Consider the following 17,305-nt stretch of genomic DNA (forward strand, 5'->3'; position numbering starts at 1 on the left):
TTGTTGTTTGTGTCGCCATTCGTTATTTGGGGATTAAACTCTTGACTTCCACATTTAGTTAGTCATGCTGTGATGTTGTGTCTCGCTGTGTCTCTCTCGGGATCGCATACTGACAAACGGAAAAAAAACACACCCACACCGGATGACCACCCTTCTTTTCCTCCGCCTCTCGTCCGGGCTGTCGTGTCTTCCTTCCGGCTTGCAGAAGAAAGTTGCGGGGAGGTTCAGAGGCAACAGGGCTTAGACAGAATGGACAGCCAGGGAAGGAAAGTGGTGGTATGCGACAACGGGACCGGGGTGAGTCTTTAACGGCGTGTTAGGTTTCATACTCACCTTGTTTTAGTCGTCGTCTGCTGGCCAAGAAACAGGAAGTGGGATCTGCTTATGCTAGCGTCAACTGGGCGTGTTGCTAGCTGGCGAGTTAGCTAGCTAATGTTCATTCATCCAGACCTGGCACGGGAAAAGGCGCTTTGATGCGTCGCGGTCGTTTTCACACAAACTGGACACACTTCTTTAGATACAGTGACCCACTATTGCTTAACAAAGTGAAACAATTACACACGGGAAGTTTAACACCACTTGGGTGACTGTTGATAGCATGCTAACTAGCTAGCCTGCTAGCTTACAGCTGTCTGGTGTTTTCCGACTGACTGCTGTGCTCTTTCATGTTCCAACGTCATGGCTACGCTGTCTTGTAACGCTTACAGTGCCTTTTATGTATTTAAAAAATAAATTCGATTTATGATGAAGATTTAACACTCAATGTGATTGTAGTTATATGTAGGCCGTACCAGGTCAATTGTAGTTTAATCATTTTTCCATCCAGCTACTGACTTCCTGTTGTTAGAACTGCTGACTCAGGCGTTGTGATTATTTTTACATTTTGTGCATATAATTTCTCCACTAGGGTATTTTTCTTGGTGATGCGAGACGTGTCTACAAAGCCACCAGGAAGTGGCAGACACGCCGCATTGTCGCCTGTTCCACACTAGTCTTATTAGCATTAGCACGTATTAGTACCGTACACATTATAGTGTTGTATATGAACATGTGCAAGCAATAAATACTGTAGATGACCAGCTACTTTTGTTGTGCCACATACATTGCAGGCCTTTGCAGGAATGTCATTGCACATACACATTTTTTTTGTCAAGAGCGACTTCCTCTCTCAAAACAGGAAGTTGGCTCAGCAAGATGATGCTGTCTCACACAAGCACACAGAACGTGTCACCCTTTCACCTTTAGAGGAGTCTTTATTCAGCTATCTTAATAGTCAAGTTTCCCATAGGAAATGGAAATAGCCTGTTCCGGGGTCAAACTGTGGCCACCATATATGAACTTCATAAACTGCAAGTCACACAAACTATATTGGTAAATGCCATACAATTGTAAATAGAAGTGAACCAGTATTAATGGTATGAAATTGTCCATGTTATGATAATCAAGATGCATATGTTGACTCTGGATATTTCAATGTAAGTCACATTACTTACTGTCTATATTCATCTTTAATCACCAAAAGGCACCAAATGATGGTCCTGTTTTTTTGTGTTTTCAAGTTTTGTGCCACTTTTGTGCAGCATATTTTACACGATGTCCAAATTGTTGTCCACCTGAGAGGTAATGTATTATATTACACTCGCCGTCCACATCATTAGGCACAACTGACCCATGTAATTAGATTATTAATACACAAATTTGTCCTTTACAATGATAATAATGCTCAATTTTCAAGTTACTTCTATATGTTTACATTCTATCCAGCAGGTGTGTAACTTCTGCTTTGTATGAAATGTCTTCATCGCTGTTGTTGTTGTAATTTTAGTTTGTCAAGTGCGGCTATGCTGGCTCCAACTTCCCAGAGCACATCTTTCCCGCCCTCGTTGGCAGGCCCATCATCCGCTCCACGGCCAAAGTGGGAAACATTGAGATCAAGGTACAAAACGTCTACATTTATTTACAGTATTTTTGTAAAATACAAACACACTGTATTAGGGCTGCAGATATGAAATATTTTAGTAATAATTTCTTTTGCGTGATTGTATAACATAGATTTTTGCTTTGTTAAAAGCAATAATAAATACACATGAATAAGTAAAACATTTCATTAAACAAATGACCAATTTGTTTAATTTTTTGAGATGAACCGTTTTATTTCTTAAAATTACTTTCTACATAGTAACTAACTATTTTCTTGGGGCTAATGGGCTGGATAAGGTTTCTATGTAGGCAAATGTATCCATCTAAGATGGTTGCTGGTTGTGTGTTTATAAACCCTAAACTTAAAGGGGAGCTGCACTTTTTTTTGGAATTTTGCCCATCATTCACAATCCTACAGGGGAAACATGAGCATATATTTCTTTCCCTTTTCTGCAAATTATTGCACGAGAAAACAAGTTTATATCAGCTTGCTAGCAACGGGTGTTTGACGGTAAAGCCCTCACAAAGAAAACAAAAAATGGCAACACTTCCATTTATATAACTGACCTGTATATTAACCGAGTTACGAGTTACTATATTTATGGCGGAATAATGCAACGCCTCGCTTGAGCTGTGTTGCCAAAAGTCGGCCCCTTAACCATCGTAACTGACGTTAGCTGCCTCGTTGGCATCAACTGACGCCGGTGTTCCCTTGTACAGTTTTTGCATTAGTCTGTTTTTCTGTCTAACAGATGAATTTGTCTTTTTTACAATAGATATTTCAAAATAACACATTTTAGAGCTGTAATGATAATACAGTGAAACTGTGATATTTTTGGCCAAGGTTATCATGCCGTCAGAGTCAATGTCTTGCGCCTTTCTATGCGTTCTCAATATTGAAAAAGTAATAATAAGTAAGGCGCTGTGTCAGTTGAAAAATGTGCTTTATTGGCCTAGCTAGTGATCCAGTGACAGGTGGGGGCTGAAGTCCACAAACACGATCCTTGCATGGGTCCCTGGGGAGTCGAGGTGTTGCAGGATGTAGTGCAGTCGCACATCCGCCCAACCTTTTTACCCTGTAGGCAAACTGCAGGGGACCCGTGATGGCCTTCAGGTGGATTTCATGACCGCAGACGTCAGGGCCACGGGTTTATAGTCATTTAATCCTGAGGTGGAGGCTTTCTTGGGGACTGGGATGATGGTGGAGCGTTTGAAGCAGGACGGCACTTCACACAGCTCCACTGAAGGGTTGAAGGTTCAGGTGAAGATGGGGTCAGTTGGTCCTGGATCTTTTGTTTCTGAAACATCTGATGCACATAACCTTCAAAGATCTCCAATGCCGGCAGGGGGTCAGGGGAAACTGGCCGGGGGTTAGTTCTTCTGTGTTAGCTCCTACAATAAAAATGTCACTGTAGCTTGGTTAATATGCGGGTCAGTTTATGTCAATGGAGTACAATCTTTTCCCTTTTTTGAGGTTTTTATAGAGGGCTTTATAGGTGTAATAGGTGCTTCTCATTATGTGCATGGTTAACTGCTTTGTGCTCGCGGGTTTTCTCTATTTAGAACGTACAGGTGTGAACGTTTTTAAGGAGAAACCATTGTAATGAGCTAGCCACACATTTGACAGCAGTCATGAATCCAGCACCGCACAATCATCTCTAATGTCATTGATTTGCACTACGTCAATTCTTCGCTCCATTCCTGGTGTCTGTGGGGATGCTGCAACATCCAAAGTGTGTTGTTGCTGTCTAGCCTGAAATGTTTCCACGCCTTTTTTATGCTACACCGTCTTTTTTCGTATTGTTTTCCTTCCTTTTCTTCATCATTAATGGTCAATATTAGAAAGTAAAGTTGGAGCAGTTTTTGCCGGGGCTATCCATGTCAGCTCCCTCTTGCCGTTTCCAAATCTTTTTTTTTTTTTTTTTACTGCTACTGCATTCATAGATACATGTACGCCTTCCTCTTCCTCCATGTTTTGTTGTTCCACGCTGAAGTAGAAATCCCGCAAGATGGTAAGTAATGATGGCGTGTGCTCTCTTCTTGCCTGCCATGACGGCTTGTTTGGATTTCAATGCCTTTGTTTTCTTTTAGGAGTTTTACTCACACGTAAAAATCCATTGTTGCCTGCTTTTGAGTGTTTTGAGGGTTCACAAAATAAACACCTCGCCACTATCATGGGATAAAAGCCATTAATCACTAACCTTTTTTTTTAATGTCCTTGAAGGATTGTTTGAATTTGTAGCCTCTGATGTTCTTGCATCACACGGCTTTCATCCAAAGTTAAATGTATGAGGGAGTGCCAGACTGACGTTACGCTACGTTATGTTTTTGCTGTTAATCTTCCACAATTCCGGCCATGTGAGACAACCACCGGACATAAGTTTTTAAAAATGCAATAAAAATCAAAACTTTACACACAACCTCTTTGATGCAACACATGTGTTTTATCAATGATGTCTTTGATATTTCCCATAACTTCAAACACATCTAGATGTCATGCTGTCTAGTATAAAGCACTTAAGTACACATTGTTTAGTCGAAACACAAAGAAAACAATTATCATTGATATTTAGAATACAATTTCTATACTGTTTGCTTATTATATTTGTACCCACCAACATATGTACTTCAAGAGAATACAAACGTTTTTGCAGTTGTTCCAATTTTAATCGAATAGAATGGTTGTAGCCCAGCAGTGCACCGCATTTTCACTGCATCGCTTCAGTCCATTCCACACAATAAACTGAGTTCTTAGCAATGAACTGGTTATATTTCAACATAACAGAATGCCCAACAAAAGAACATGCGCAGGAACACATAGTGTATAAGTAACAGGTGGCCCTATAGATGCCTGATGGCGTAAAAAGCAAATGAGTAAATATTAGTCTTTTATCTTGTAGAAGAGGTGAACCTAAAAACAGATGTCTCCAGTTTAACCGCCACATTTCCCCCCCCCCTTTTTACCTTTTGTCTTTCCTTATTGAGACCACATGGACGCCACATTAATGCCAAAAGCGCACAGGATGAAGCCATAAAATGACCGCCGGCCCGTCTTGTCGGCTTTTTGATGTCTCCTAACGGAATGTTGAGACTGTGCCGTGCGCTGAGTTTACATTGCACACAGCTGAGTCCTGGCGCTTAAACCGCCAGTGTAACCCGAGGGGGAACATGAGTGCATGCGGGTTTGCGGTGCATGCTGGGTAACGCAGTTTCAAAAGCTGCGTTTGAAAGATGAGTTAATGGTATAGTAGTTTAACATACTCACTGCTCGACTGGTTAATGAGTTAGGAATTCAAACTGCTGCTCTGAAGTGTTCACGTGTGTGTCGATGTCACCAGGACCTGATGGTGGGCGACGAGGCCAGCGAGCTGCGCTCCATGCTGGAGGTCAACTACCCCATGGAGAACGGCATTGTGAGGAACTGGGACGACATGAAGCACCTGTGGGACTACACCTTCGGTCCGGAAAAGCTCAACATCGATTCCCGCAATTGCAAGATTCTGCTGACCGAGCCCCCCATGAATCCCACCAAGAACAGGGAGAAAATCATAGAGGTACAGAAGTAAACTTTTCATTTATTTATTAATAGCTGCTCTTTATATCTGAAGTGTTGTAGATCCCACGGTGGCCTTAATACTGCATTTTAGACTACATCGAGGTGCTAGGGGACGCTATGACGGCTTACTCCTCCCCGTCTAAATCCTCCTGCGTAGCGTAATGTGCAGTGGACGTCCAGCCCCCCTTCACGAATGCCGACTTCTCACATTTCGGATCAATATTTGCAATAAAAGTGACAGTTAGTGACTGTAACACATCGATTAGTTCCCGCTCTAATAAAAGTCTCCATCTGTCTTTAATTGCCATTGTTTGCTCGCGACGGAAGAAACTAACAAGCTAATACATAGTCGGCAATGGCCGTGGTTTCTAAGAAAAACACCATCCAGACAAAGAAATGTAAAATACATAACAGGATCAAGATGGTGTTGAATGGGACGGTGTAGTGACTAAGCAGAAGCATAATGCCTACCGGGAACGCACCATTGGGGCACCAGTCTTTTGCTTTAAAGGGGTCCCTGAAACGATTCAACTTTTGCTTTTGCTCGTCGACTTGGTTCAGTATATTTTTTCATTGTGTTGTATGTTTGTTTTCCAAACGATGAAGGTTTAAGACAACAACGGACGAAGCAGGTACCGAGAACGAGAAATGGATGGACGCCCACCTTGAGTTCTGTTCTTTGCAGTGATCAGTTCACATGTCTTAAGGCTTAAGGCACTATTTCATCCCGACCCAAACTATTGACACATTGCTCAAATCTTCATTATAATCACTGGAAACATCTCTGTGTTTTACATGTTTGTTTACCTGAGCAATAGTATCCCGATGGCATCAGTTACAGAAGTGAGGCTCAAGTGCGAGAGCTAGTTTGTCATGGCTGGCAACATTAACTGTCTCGGACTGTGTGTGTTCTCTGAGAAGCACTATTGTGCACTTTATCCACTTTTCATACACACCCTAACTCTGCATTTGTCCAATGGAAACGATGCAATGTATGACATACCTCAATGCAGCATTAAGGAGCGGGACAGGTGGATACAAACATTAGTATCGCTAGCGTAGTTGAGCAAAGTGCTAGCTAGCATTAGCCAAATGCTATGTTAGCCCATTTGTTGAAGATAGCAAACAAAGCTTTGTGTTTAATGACGCGGTGGTTGTATACATGCTGCACGCCTCTCTAGCACGAAGTTGCAAAAAGATGTAATTTCAAACGTGCACAAACATATCCATTTTTTGGGGTTTGGCACTCATAAACAGTAAATAGAAACACACATTTCTATAAGAGCATCAAGAAAAAGGAACTTATGCATAGTAGGTCATCTTTTAAGTAACATTTTGCTCATGTTTTGCAGGTGATGTTCGAGACTTACCAGTTTGCAGGAGTCTACATCGCCATTCAAGCCGTGCTGACGCTCTACGCTCAAGGTGGGGCCTCAGGGTTAATTAAAAGTATTTAACAAGCACATATCAGACTTAATTAGCACACCTCGTGAGATGAAGTATTTTGGGGGGTTGAAAAGCATGCACAATTTAGAGTCTGTGTGTGTGTGTGTGTGTGTGAACAGGCCTTCTGACAGGCGTGGTGGTAGACTCTGGCGATGGCGTGACCCACATTTGCCCAGTGTATGAAGGCTTCAGCCTGCCCCACCTGACCAGACGCCTGGATATTGCGGGCCGGGACATTACCCGCTACCTCATCAAGGTGTCTAATGAAACTTTCAAACTTAACAAAACTAAATCTATGGTTATCGTCATCTTCGTAATGATGATTTTTACTGTGCGATTACGTCTGAAAGCTGACTTTTTCGGGCTGCCGTGTTTTGTGCAGTTGCTGCTGCTGAGAGGCTACGCCTTCAACCACTCTGCAGACTTTGAGACGGTGCGCATGATGAAGGAGAAGCTGTGCTATGTGGGCTACAACATCGAGCAAGAGCAGAAGCTGGCGCTGGAGACCACCGTGCTGGTGGAGTCCTACACGGTAAAAAGCCTCACACTGTGGAGCTACTGTTGGTACCTGGTAGATAATAGTGATGAACCACATGCAAGTCTCTGGAGGACGCTTCTATGTGTTGTGGTGTCATTTTGAGGCGACTTTTTTGAGGCTTTTCAAAAATTAAATAATGTCAAATAATAAATTATTTAAAAAAATGCTAAACTCAAGCTTTTAACTTGGTTTGACAGCACAGAGACCATCTAAAATATTTATTTCTGCTAATAAACAGGGCCATTAATGTGTAAATGTGTTTAACTGGGTTTTTATGCACTGGTTTATACCAACAGCATATTTGTAGCCTGCTGGGGATTTTTGGTGTTTCTAAAATCACTAGCGCCATGCAACGATGACATGGGTCCTTATGCCCAAGTCCAAACCGGTCCACATTTGCATTTGAAAATAAGATACATTTTCCCAGCAAATAAGGGAAGTTTTGGGATTGGAGTGAGGGGGGGTGAGAGGCTCATTTTCCCTTGAAAGTTAAAATACAGACAATTAATAAAACTGGAGGGCGTCAATGATGGACAAAATGAGTTTCCTGCGGAAAACAGGAGGGTTGATGGGTAATGAAGTATAAATCGACGGTGTTTGTTAGCGACCGGTGCTACTGACCGACTTCACATTCAAACATCTGGTTTGAAGGGTGGGGGGCGGGGCTTCTTCACTCTCCTTGCTTTTCTTTCCGACCCCCCCCCCCAACCCATTTTTTCCCTCACATGCGGAGAGAACCACAGAACCCAAACGCAGCTTCCCGCTGTCTGCGTCACTTGCACGCCTTGGCGAGCTGCTGTTGTGTCTCTGAGCTCACTGTGACCGTGTATGTTTGGGTTCATGCTGGCGCGCTAGCGTAAGCGACCGTGCGAAACAAGGAGGGCAATGTGAGTGCGGCCACGGGGCCTTGGACCGAGTGTGATATCATTTCCTGTGCAGCCACTTTGCGGCCGTGGCGGGGCTCCACTTCCTCTTGGTGCTAACGTCTGAATGAAGCCTTTCTATACTCGCACACGCGCATGCTGTCATGCTTTAACTCACATGTTGAACAAAATGCCTCCTTCAAGCTGACATTCTTTTTATCTCGTGCTTTAAACCCAACTGTTTTTCCCCCCTTCCCTTTTCATCTCCAACCTCCCACATATCTCCAGCTGCCAGATGGCCGTGTGATCAAGGTGGGCGGAGAGCGCTTTGAGGCCCCGGAGGCTCTGTTCCAGCCCCACCTCATCAACGTGGAGGGCGTAGGCGTGGCCGAGCTTCTCTTCAACACCATCCAAGCGGCCGACATCGACACCAGGTGAGCGCCATGCCATGTCTGGCCCCCGAATGTTCAGCCTGCAAACATGCTGGAATAGAAAACATCAAGTCTCCTTCTTTGCCTGTCATGATGTCCAGGCCTGAGTTCTACAAACACATTGTGCTCTCGGGCGGTTCCACCATGTATCCGGGTCTACCCTCAAGGCTGGAGAGGGAACTTAAGCAGCTTTACCTGGAGCGTGTGCTGAAGGGAGATGTGGACAAGCTCTCGGTGAGAAACCAAAGCAGAATATCAGCTTACCTGGTCTTATTGCAAATGTTTGATTGGTACAATATGTCATTTAAATCAATTAAGTCTGTAGTATTAGTTTTCCCATCACCAATCATCTTCCCTTACCTGCTCATTAAGACCCATTTGTCAGAAAACACAATACAGTACATTGGATGTGCTTCAGAGTGGTGGTAATGTACCACATTGCCACTAGGTGGTGCTAGTGGTATTATATTGTTTTTGTTTTTGTTTTTTTTTTCCCCACAAAATGGCAAATTTAGTGTTTATGTGGTCATCAAGAGGTTTTGTTCAGCTGTCAAGACCTTTGCTATGATGGGACTCAATTTTAAGTTGTCTCATTTAGGGTTGGACCTCATTACAGCAAACACAAATTAACCAAATTACAGTTCCAAGGTCAAACACAACCTCCTTTGTGTTTTTTGAAACACTTTCCCCCCCATAGGGAATAACAGTAATAAAAATAATCTGTTCCAGGGTCAAACAGGCACTGTTTTAAAGTGATATTTTAACATGCTTGGCGTCATACAAAGGGTAGAAGTTGAGCACTGTGAATTGATGACTAAGTCCGAATGCAAAAAATTGCTGTGCATGCAACACTTCATGTGGTGTTCTTCTCTGAACACTCATAGTAGAATCTGGTCCATAAGTGGTGCAAAAAAAGCAAAAGAAAACCCAAATTGCAATGTGAAGAATTAGTTTTTCGGTAAGTCTCCTGCGTGGCAGCAATTCAAACAACAAAGATTTGCGGGACTTTTGTGCAAAATGGCTTCCAATGAAGAAGCACTGCCTGGGCGACTCCATGTTGGGCTCTCGTATCTTTGGGGCTGAGGTTGGCGAGGTGGTCAAAAAGGTCCTCAGTGCTGGGGTTGGGGATGACATCCTGCCCCAGGTGGTGGAGGAGTTTAAGAACACGAGATCGACAGGTGGATTAGTGCGGTGGACTAGTCAATCTACTGTATGTTCCATCCTCACCTCACCTGTGGTTATGATCTTCGAGTGGTGACCACAAGCACAAGATCTCGGCTACAAGCAGATGAAATGAGTTTTCTCCATTGGGTTGCTGAGCTTGTCTCCCTTAGAGATGAGATGTTAGAAGGACTGTCATCAGGGAGAAACTCGGAGGAGCCAGTTGAGGTGGCTCGGGCATCTGGTCAGAATGCATCCCTGCACATCCGACCGGTAGGAGAAAACCCAAACACACTGGGAAGACCATGTCTTTCAACTGGCCTGGGAATACCTCGGGATCCGCTTGAAGTAGCTGGAAAGAGGGAAGTCTGGGTTTCCCCGCTTTGGCCTTGGATAAGCAGAAGATGGATGGATAGTGTAGGCAAATTCACAATTTAGTGACTTCAGGCGCCTGTACAAAGAATATTCAAGATGGCAGACAGTGGTGACTCTTTCAGCTTTCTACAAATGCTCCAAGAAAACATCCCCAGAAGGGAAATGTAACCATTAAAACCATTTAAAGGCGCCCCATTCAGTCCGTCTGATCTTCCACATGTTTGTCGTGCCCGCTTGCTTGACTCTAGGCAGCCATGTTTAGTCACACACGGGCCTCCTCTATTAAAACATGAATTAACTTGCACGCTTATAATCCCAGCCTCTTAAGATTTTTATGCAGCTTTTTTTCTACATGAGAAAGTATTTCAACCCCCCCACCATCTGACTATCAGCTCCACACAGACGACATGGCGGAGTGCTGGTGAACACAGAAGAACGTTTAGTGACTAATGAGCCAGATATTTTTCTCCTGAGTCTGCGGATATTTTTGTTAGCTCGTAAACAACTTGCCCATGTCGCGCTTTGTGTGTGTTTGGCTTATCGGGCCCCCAAATGTCAAATCATGTCCAAATGTCCTGTTTTATAGTATTTTTCACTATTTTAAATAAGTGTCAGAAGTACCACAATAGTGGATTTGGAAAATGTTTTGTCTAAAATATTGACTTGATGCTGGAATTTAGACAATTTGACAGTTCCTTTAGTAAACCCGACTGGCAACATGCTGTTAATGTGCAATGTACTGTATGTTCACTGTTTATGACGCAGTGTCTTTTAGTCCACTTTCATACTGTATACACAACTCTACAATTGTCCAGGATGGGAAAAAAATCATCAAACTTACAGAATTATTTTGCCCGTTACCCACAATCCTTATGTAAGACATTAACACGTCGCTTGTGTGTGCGTTCTAAAGATATAAAAACAGACTTGGCTAAGAATCTTCTTCATGGAAAACACTTTAAAAAAACTTCCAAAAATCACTTCATTTGCATTTCATTTGCATAAGATGCAAGCTACAGCAAAATTTGTATTCATTCATTTTCTACCGCTTTTCCTCACGAGGGTCATGGGGGGTGCTGGAGCCTATCCCAGCTGTCTTCGGGCGAGAGGCGGGGTACACCCTGGACTGGTGGCCAGCCAATCACAGGGCACATATAGACAAACAACCATTCACACTCACATTCATACCTATGGACAATTTGGAGTCGCTAATTAACCTAGCATGTTTTTGGAATGCGGAGTACCCGGAGAGAACATGCAAACTCCACACAGAGATGGCCAAGAGTGGAATTAAACCCTGGTCTCCTAGCTGCGAGGTCTGCGCGCTAACCACTCATCCACTGTGTAGCCCCCAATTTTTTATTGTTATTATTATTCTTAACATTGTTACGCAGATCGAGCTGCGTTACTGGCGCATTGGCACCTTGACGCACCACAGCGGCTAGCGACTACCGCTAACGCTACTGCTGCGTAGGCCTCTGTTTCAATGTTGTTATGAACAAAATCAGTGCGACAGTTCTGGTAAATGGTCCAAAATGCGACAAAATACTAAAAGTATTAGATGTAACACTAAAAATATTAGATGTTATCATGAATGTGTACCTGTTACCGCATGGATAGAGAACCATAAAACCTTGTTGGAGCTTTTAGGAGGTGTCTTTCAGCGGTCTTTGTAGACGTACAGTAGGTGTGTTACATGCGGTCCCTTTTTATCTGTTTTTATATCTTTAGAACGCACAAAAGAGACAGTGTTGTACGTACCGTATATATACATCCTGCTAGGGGTGGTGTCACGTACATGAGGAAGTAGGGTTTTCTTTCATATCATGAAAGACTCAACTTCAAAAGTGAGGGATTTTTCCTCACACTCGGCGCTCATTAAGAGGCTCGAGGACAGGGGTGGGCAAACTATGGCTCCCGGGGGCTACATCGGCACCCGCCAGATGCTTTCAAAGTATTTCATGTAAAATCCACAAGCTGGCAACATGACTTGGAAGTAGTCAGTCAGTCTGAGGAAACTTTTGATGGTTTAAGTAGCTTCTCACAAGTCAACACATACTGTATGTTCTTTGTAGGCTTCTTATGGAATATGTGGAGAAATAAAAGCTCAAGAAAAAGCAGATTTAACACTGATGCTGTGAAATTTGTCCACAAGGAAGCGGTGGAGGAACACTTCTTAGTTAGTCATGATGTGAACTTCCTGTTCTTCCTGTCCCTTCACCGTCTCTTTTTTTTTTTTTTAGAAATTTAAGATCCGCATCGAGGACCCTCCCAGGCGAAAGCACATGGTCTTCCTGGGCGGGGCTGTACTGGCCGACATCATGAAGGACAAGGACAACTTCTGGCTGACCCGCGAGGAGTACCAGGAGAAGGGTGTCCGTGTGCTGCAAAAACTCGGCGTCACCGTCAGATAAAGCGCCTGACACACAGACACACACACACATACATAACATGATCGCACAGCGCAAAAGACACACACACACATACACAATTCCCCCCTCATAAGAGAATATATCTATTTATCCTTCTTCTCTTTGGGCTTGTGGTGCTCCTCAAACATCAGAGGACATCCAGCCATCACCTTTGTGCTTTCCTTTTCCTCCTCTCCTGGGTCACTTTCCATATTTTCCACACTTCCATCTTTGCACCGCCCCCCCCCCCTTCAGAGTTAGTCAGAAACAATGAATCAGCATCAAAAATGGGGACGGGGATCAGCATCAAAGTCTAGAAGCGCCTTGTACCTTGTACACGTCTTTGATATCACAATCAAGGTCCACCTCCAAAACACTTGCAAGCTCTCAGCATCCGTCAGCGACAGCTAATCACATTTTTACGGTTTTTATAAGCCACTTTTTCCTTTTCTGGGAGAGGGATTTCATTTTTTTTTGTTGAATTTGTTGCATATATGATTTGATTTCCTTTTGTTGCTGTGCACTACTACCATTGTAAATGGAGTGTATTGTGGTAACAGAAGTTCCTCCATGTTTTTATGAAGACTTAATTCCTTAAAGGGGCACAAAAAAACAAGAAGAAATAAAAGAAGAAGAAACCCCCCCCTGAAACTTGATATGGGTTTGTGTGATGGTACTTTCCGGTGTGGGGATGTTTGTTCCGCCTTTTCAGCTGATCAAACCTAATAATGTCTGTTGTGTTTTCTCCAAAATGTGGCCAGTCACAGAAGGGCAGTTTGATTGGAAAATGGCGGCCACCCAAACTCGAGAGATTTAAGTTGTCCAGTCTTTCAGTCCCCTCAGCAGGCCGACATGATGAATACTGGAGGCACTTCATTTTTTTTTTTGTTTTTTTATTTTAATTTTGGAGTAAATGTTTATATTTTTCTTTTCCTCTTTCCGTGGACGTCTTATCCAGTGCCAAGTGCAGTTTGTTGTTAACTGGAGCTCATCTTTTATGTCTCGCTCTTTTTTTTTTGTCACTTTTTGTTTTTATTTTGTTGTTCATAGCATAACTGCCTAACGCTGATTTAAATAAAAGTGATTTATAAGGACGCTTGGGTTCGTCGCTTCTGTCGGGACTTTTAAATGAAGATTTTGGCAGCCTGGTCTCACACTGTTGTGCGAATGCAGTGTTAAATGTTTTTGTTTTGTGCTATTTTCATGGATTTAGATTTCCGGTCAAGATGCTTGGTAAAATATGCCACCAAAAACGGGGGTATTTAGCAATCTGAACCTATCACGTCACCTCCTGCTTGTCCTTAGGAAGAATAAGTATCAGAGGTCCCGCAATTGAACTTTTTCTACGACGGACCACAAACTAAAAAAAAAGTTATACACTATATACTTCTTGTGGATCTCATCTTTCTGATATCGGTTAAAAGTGATTTATTAGTAAGAACGTCTGCTCTTTTCTTATTTTCCAAATGTTTCAACTTCTTGTAATTCTAATATTTTTGTCCAAAAATTACAACTTTGTTTGATTTCATGTCTCATTTTACGACTTGACATTTATTTTTAATGTTTCAACTTTTTACTACCATAACGACATTTTTTTATTTCAGAATATTCTAAGTTTATTTTTGTAAAATTGCAACATTTTCCTTATTAGAATACTTTTTTATTCCCCTAAAATTTTCTGTTTTTTTTTTAACATTTTCCAACTAAATCAACTTTATCCATATAAATGTTCTTTTCATAATTATGAATTTATTGTCATATTTTGACTTTATTAACATAACTTTTTCCAAAAATTGACAAATTTATGACAGGTATTCTACTCAGCCGTTTTAGGGCACATTTTCCTATTTAAATGATGTATACTCGTACTGGTCACACACTGCTACGGGGCGGCAGTCCTTTTTGATGTCAGTGTCGACCAAATGTGAATTTACACATTTGAATGCCAGTGAACTGTTTTTATTAGCTGAAGAACCTTGAACGCACGTTTATGATTTAAAACAGTAAATAGACTCATGAGAATGTGGAGGAACCTCCTCACACTTGTCACACATTGCTGTGGGATGGTAGTTAAGTAGTTATTTAAATTATCCACAAAAAAATTGAAATAATCTGAAGCATGTGGAAGAACCATAAACAGCCTCATACAAGATGGCAGGCCACTCCGCTACCATGAGTTGTTTTTATTTACTTACAAGGAGCATTGCAATAAAGAAATAATCCACCACAGTCTTATTTTAAGCGAGACGACTGAAGTGAAGAAGTTTCAAGGTAAATGGATAAGGGAAATAAAATGGATCAGTGGCAGAGAGGACTGGCGCCACCGGAGGAAGGGGCTCTCTTTCCGCGCCTGAAATAAATTATTTTAAAAAAAATGTCTTGTTTCATTTTAATCCCTGGACTCCCTCCACTTCCCCTCCGACCCTGAACTCTTACCTCCGAGGGCCCGTTTGAAGTTCCTCTCTGGACACAATCTAGAGGAAGTTACATTAAAAGGGAAGGTCATTTGCTCCAGATCTGTTTATATTATGTGATTTATATTTGTATATATTGTAATTCAGGGACATTTCACCCCAAGAGACAAAGACATTTTTGCTCTGAGACCAAATGTTTTAACTTTTCATGAACTCTTGAGAGGCTGCATGGTTTTGACTTTACAGGAGTTTTACAGACAAGACTTTTAGTCTTTTAGAAAGAATCTTGCCAGCCTGGGAGAACAAATGTGAATGAATGAGCGTGAAAAACAGGCTTGTAGTGTCCACACATTGAAAAACAAAAAAGCCCAAACATTCAAGTAAAGCGAGAGAGGAGAAACACTTTTTTTGACTGCAAATTCCATGTGTGAATAAAGCTCATGACACACTCCAAAAGCTCTTTTGGATTGTTTTTTTTTTGGAGCTTTCTTTTTTTTTAGGACTTCCACTATTTGCCCGTTTGTTTTAAATTTTTATTTTCACAATTGCCTGGCTTTCAATGACAATCAAAACTCTGACCATAAGACGCCACCCTTGCATTTAAGTGCTTGAAATACTGTATACTTAGTTATACTTAAGTTATTTTTCAACATTTGCTAAGCCATTTCCGTTACGGTGACGTCATGACCCATGACGAACGCGATTGGTTTAAAATAATCAATTAGCCAGCCTTTTTTTGTAGCTCAGAAAGCAATAAAAGCTCCATTATCGGGTAAAAGTTTGTGTTTTTAAATGTACTACACAGCAAAAAGTAAAAAAAAACAAGTAATTTCAAATTTTGTTCCTGGTTATTCAATGACGTCATTGACAGCTGGTTATTAATTGGTTGTAACGGGTCACATGACTTTTTGTCGGCGAACGCCGGAAACGTCAAAGTTGTAATGACTGTCTAGCCAAGTAGTTTAAAACAAAAACACGTTCATTCACCCGTTCCGAATGTGACAACAAGTGTAACTAAAGTATTTATTTGCACAAGTTTTAAAGATGTGGAAAAACCGTTCTTTGGACGAACAATGACGTCAACTTTAACCCGAAGACACCTAACCACAAATCCCTGGTAAGTGAATAGGCCTCAAAATGGCTGCCGAGCAAACAATTCAAATGGATCTTTTGTCGACGAAAACACCACTTTCAAATGTGTTATGTCATTAATAACTTATTAACAGAGAAAATGCATAATAGTAGACACAATTTGGCTGGCTATTAATGCGCTGTACATAGGCCACTGTTCTTGCATGAATACTTGGTAGCAATTAACATTAGCATTAACAACACTAATGCTTTAACACTCATTGGCAATTGTTGCTATGTATACATTACTCTATTATATTACTGGTACTATGATGGGATGTAATGTACTATTGTTGCTCTGTTGGTTTGGGTTGTTGTGATTATGTCGTTTTTGTGGTTGCAACTTGAACAAATGTCCCACCTGTTGCATGTAGGCTAATAAAAAAAGCTAACAATTCGAAATAGGATTCGAAATGCACTTTGCTATATGCTTGTAAATGTTTGGTTGTATTCCTATATGTTTTAACTTCAAATCAACCTGCAAAAACATGCAAGTGTTTCCAAAGCTTGCGTATGCACATATGAGACAAGCGACTCTCCCGGCCTGCCTATCTTTGGACATAAGAGCTCAGCAAGCAGGCAGCCATTCCCTTCAAGTGTGCTGGGAAGTGAGCTGCTGCTGCTGCTGCTGCTGCTGCTGCTGCGCACCGTGTGCTCGCAGAGGGGCCATGCTGACCCCATTACCAGAGCAGATATCTTAAATGTTTGCACATGTGGACCGTGATGCTGTTTGCAGTCGCTGAGCCGCTTAGCAAAGGCCCACCAAAAGCCCCGCGGGACCGTCCTTTTCTTCTCTTTTTCTCTCCAGAGCCCCCCCTCCCTTTCGGCATCATTATCGCCCACATGCTTTTCCAGAGACATCCTGAGCGAAACAGCCCTCGATGGCTATCACATGTTCCTGCTGAGGAGGGGAGGCAGCTGGTGGGAGGGTGGGTGTTTGGATGCAACAAAAGATGGCGATTGTTCAGATAGAAACTTTAAATCCTGAGTCTGGAACCTGGCCTGAAAACCTTTACCCCCAATAGGTTTATAGTATTTTATAACCTATCACGTCACCTC

The 17,305-nt window shown here is 42.2% G+C and overlaps 1 protein-coding gene across 1 annotated transcript; it reads left to right on the forward strand.

The window, feature by feature from the left end:
• The first annotated feature begins 130 nt into the window (after positions 1-130).
• Positions 131-13,795, forward strand: actr2b (actin related protein 2b). The gene is made up of 9 exons (XM_058058234.2): positions 131-297; positions 1,826-1,936; positions 5,259-5,474; positions 6,829-6,901; positions 7,042-7,178; positions 7,305-7,454; positions 8,612-8,757; positions 8,856-8,988; positions 12,534-13,795. The coding sequence occupies exons 1-9, from the start codon at positions 250-252 to the stop codon at positions 12,702-12,704; spliced, it is 1,185 nt and encodes a 394-aa protein (XP_057914217.1). The 5' UTR covers positions 131-249; the 3' UTR covers positions 12,705-13,795.
• The last annotated feature ends 3,510 nt before the right edge of the window (positions 13,796-17,305 follow it).

This window comes from Doryrhamphus excisus, linkage group LG20 (assembly GCF_037039965.1).
Source record: "Doryrhamphus excisus strain RoL-2023G ecotype Guam linkage group LG20, RoL_Dexc_Guam_v1.1, whole genome shotgun sequence".
In the NCBI taxonomy this organism is placed as follows: Eukaryota; Metazoa; Chordata; class Actinopteri; order Syngnathiformes; family Syngnathidae; genus Doryrhamphus; species Doryrhamphus excisus.

Excerpts from the sequence above, each read along its gene's own strand:
- actr2b (XM_058058234.2), top strand. The coding sequence starts at position 250 with ATGGACAGCCAGGGAAGGAAAGTGGTGGTATGCGACAACGGGACCGGG. Across the intron at positions 1,937-5,258 it reads TGGGAAACATTGAGATCAAG|GACCTGATGGTGGGCGACGA; the intron begins GTACAAAACGTC and ends CGATGTCACCAG. Across the intron at positions 8,989-12,533 it reads GAGATGTGGACAAGCTCTCG|AAATTTAAGATCCGCATCGA; the intron begins GTGAGAAACCAA and ends TTTTTTTTTTAG.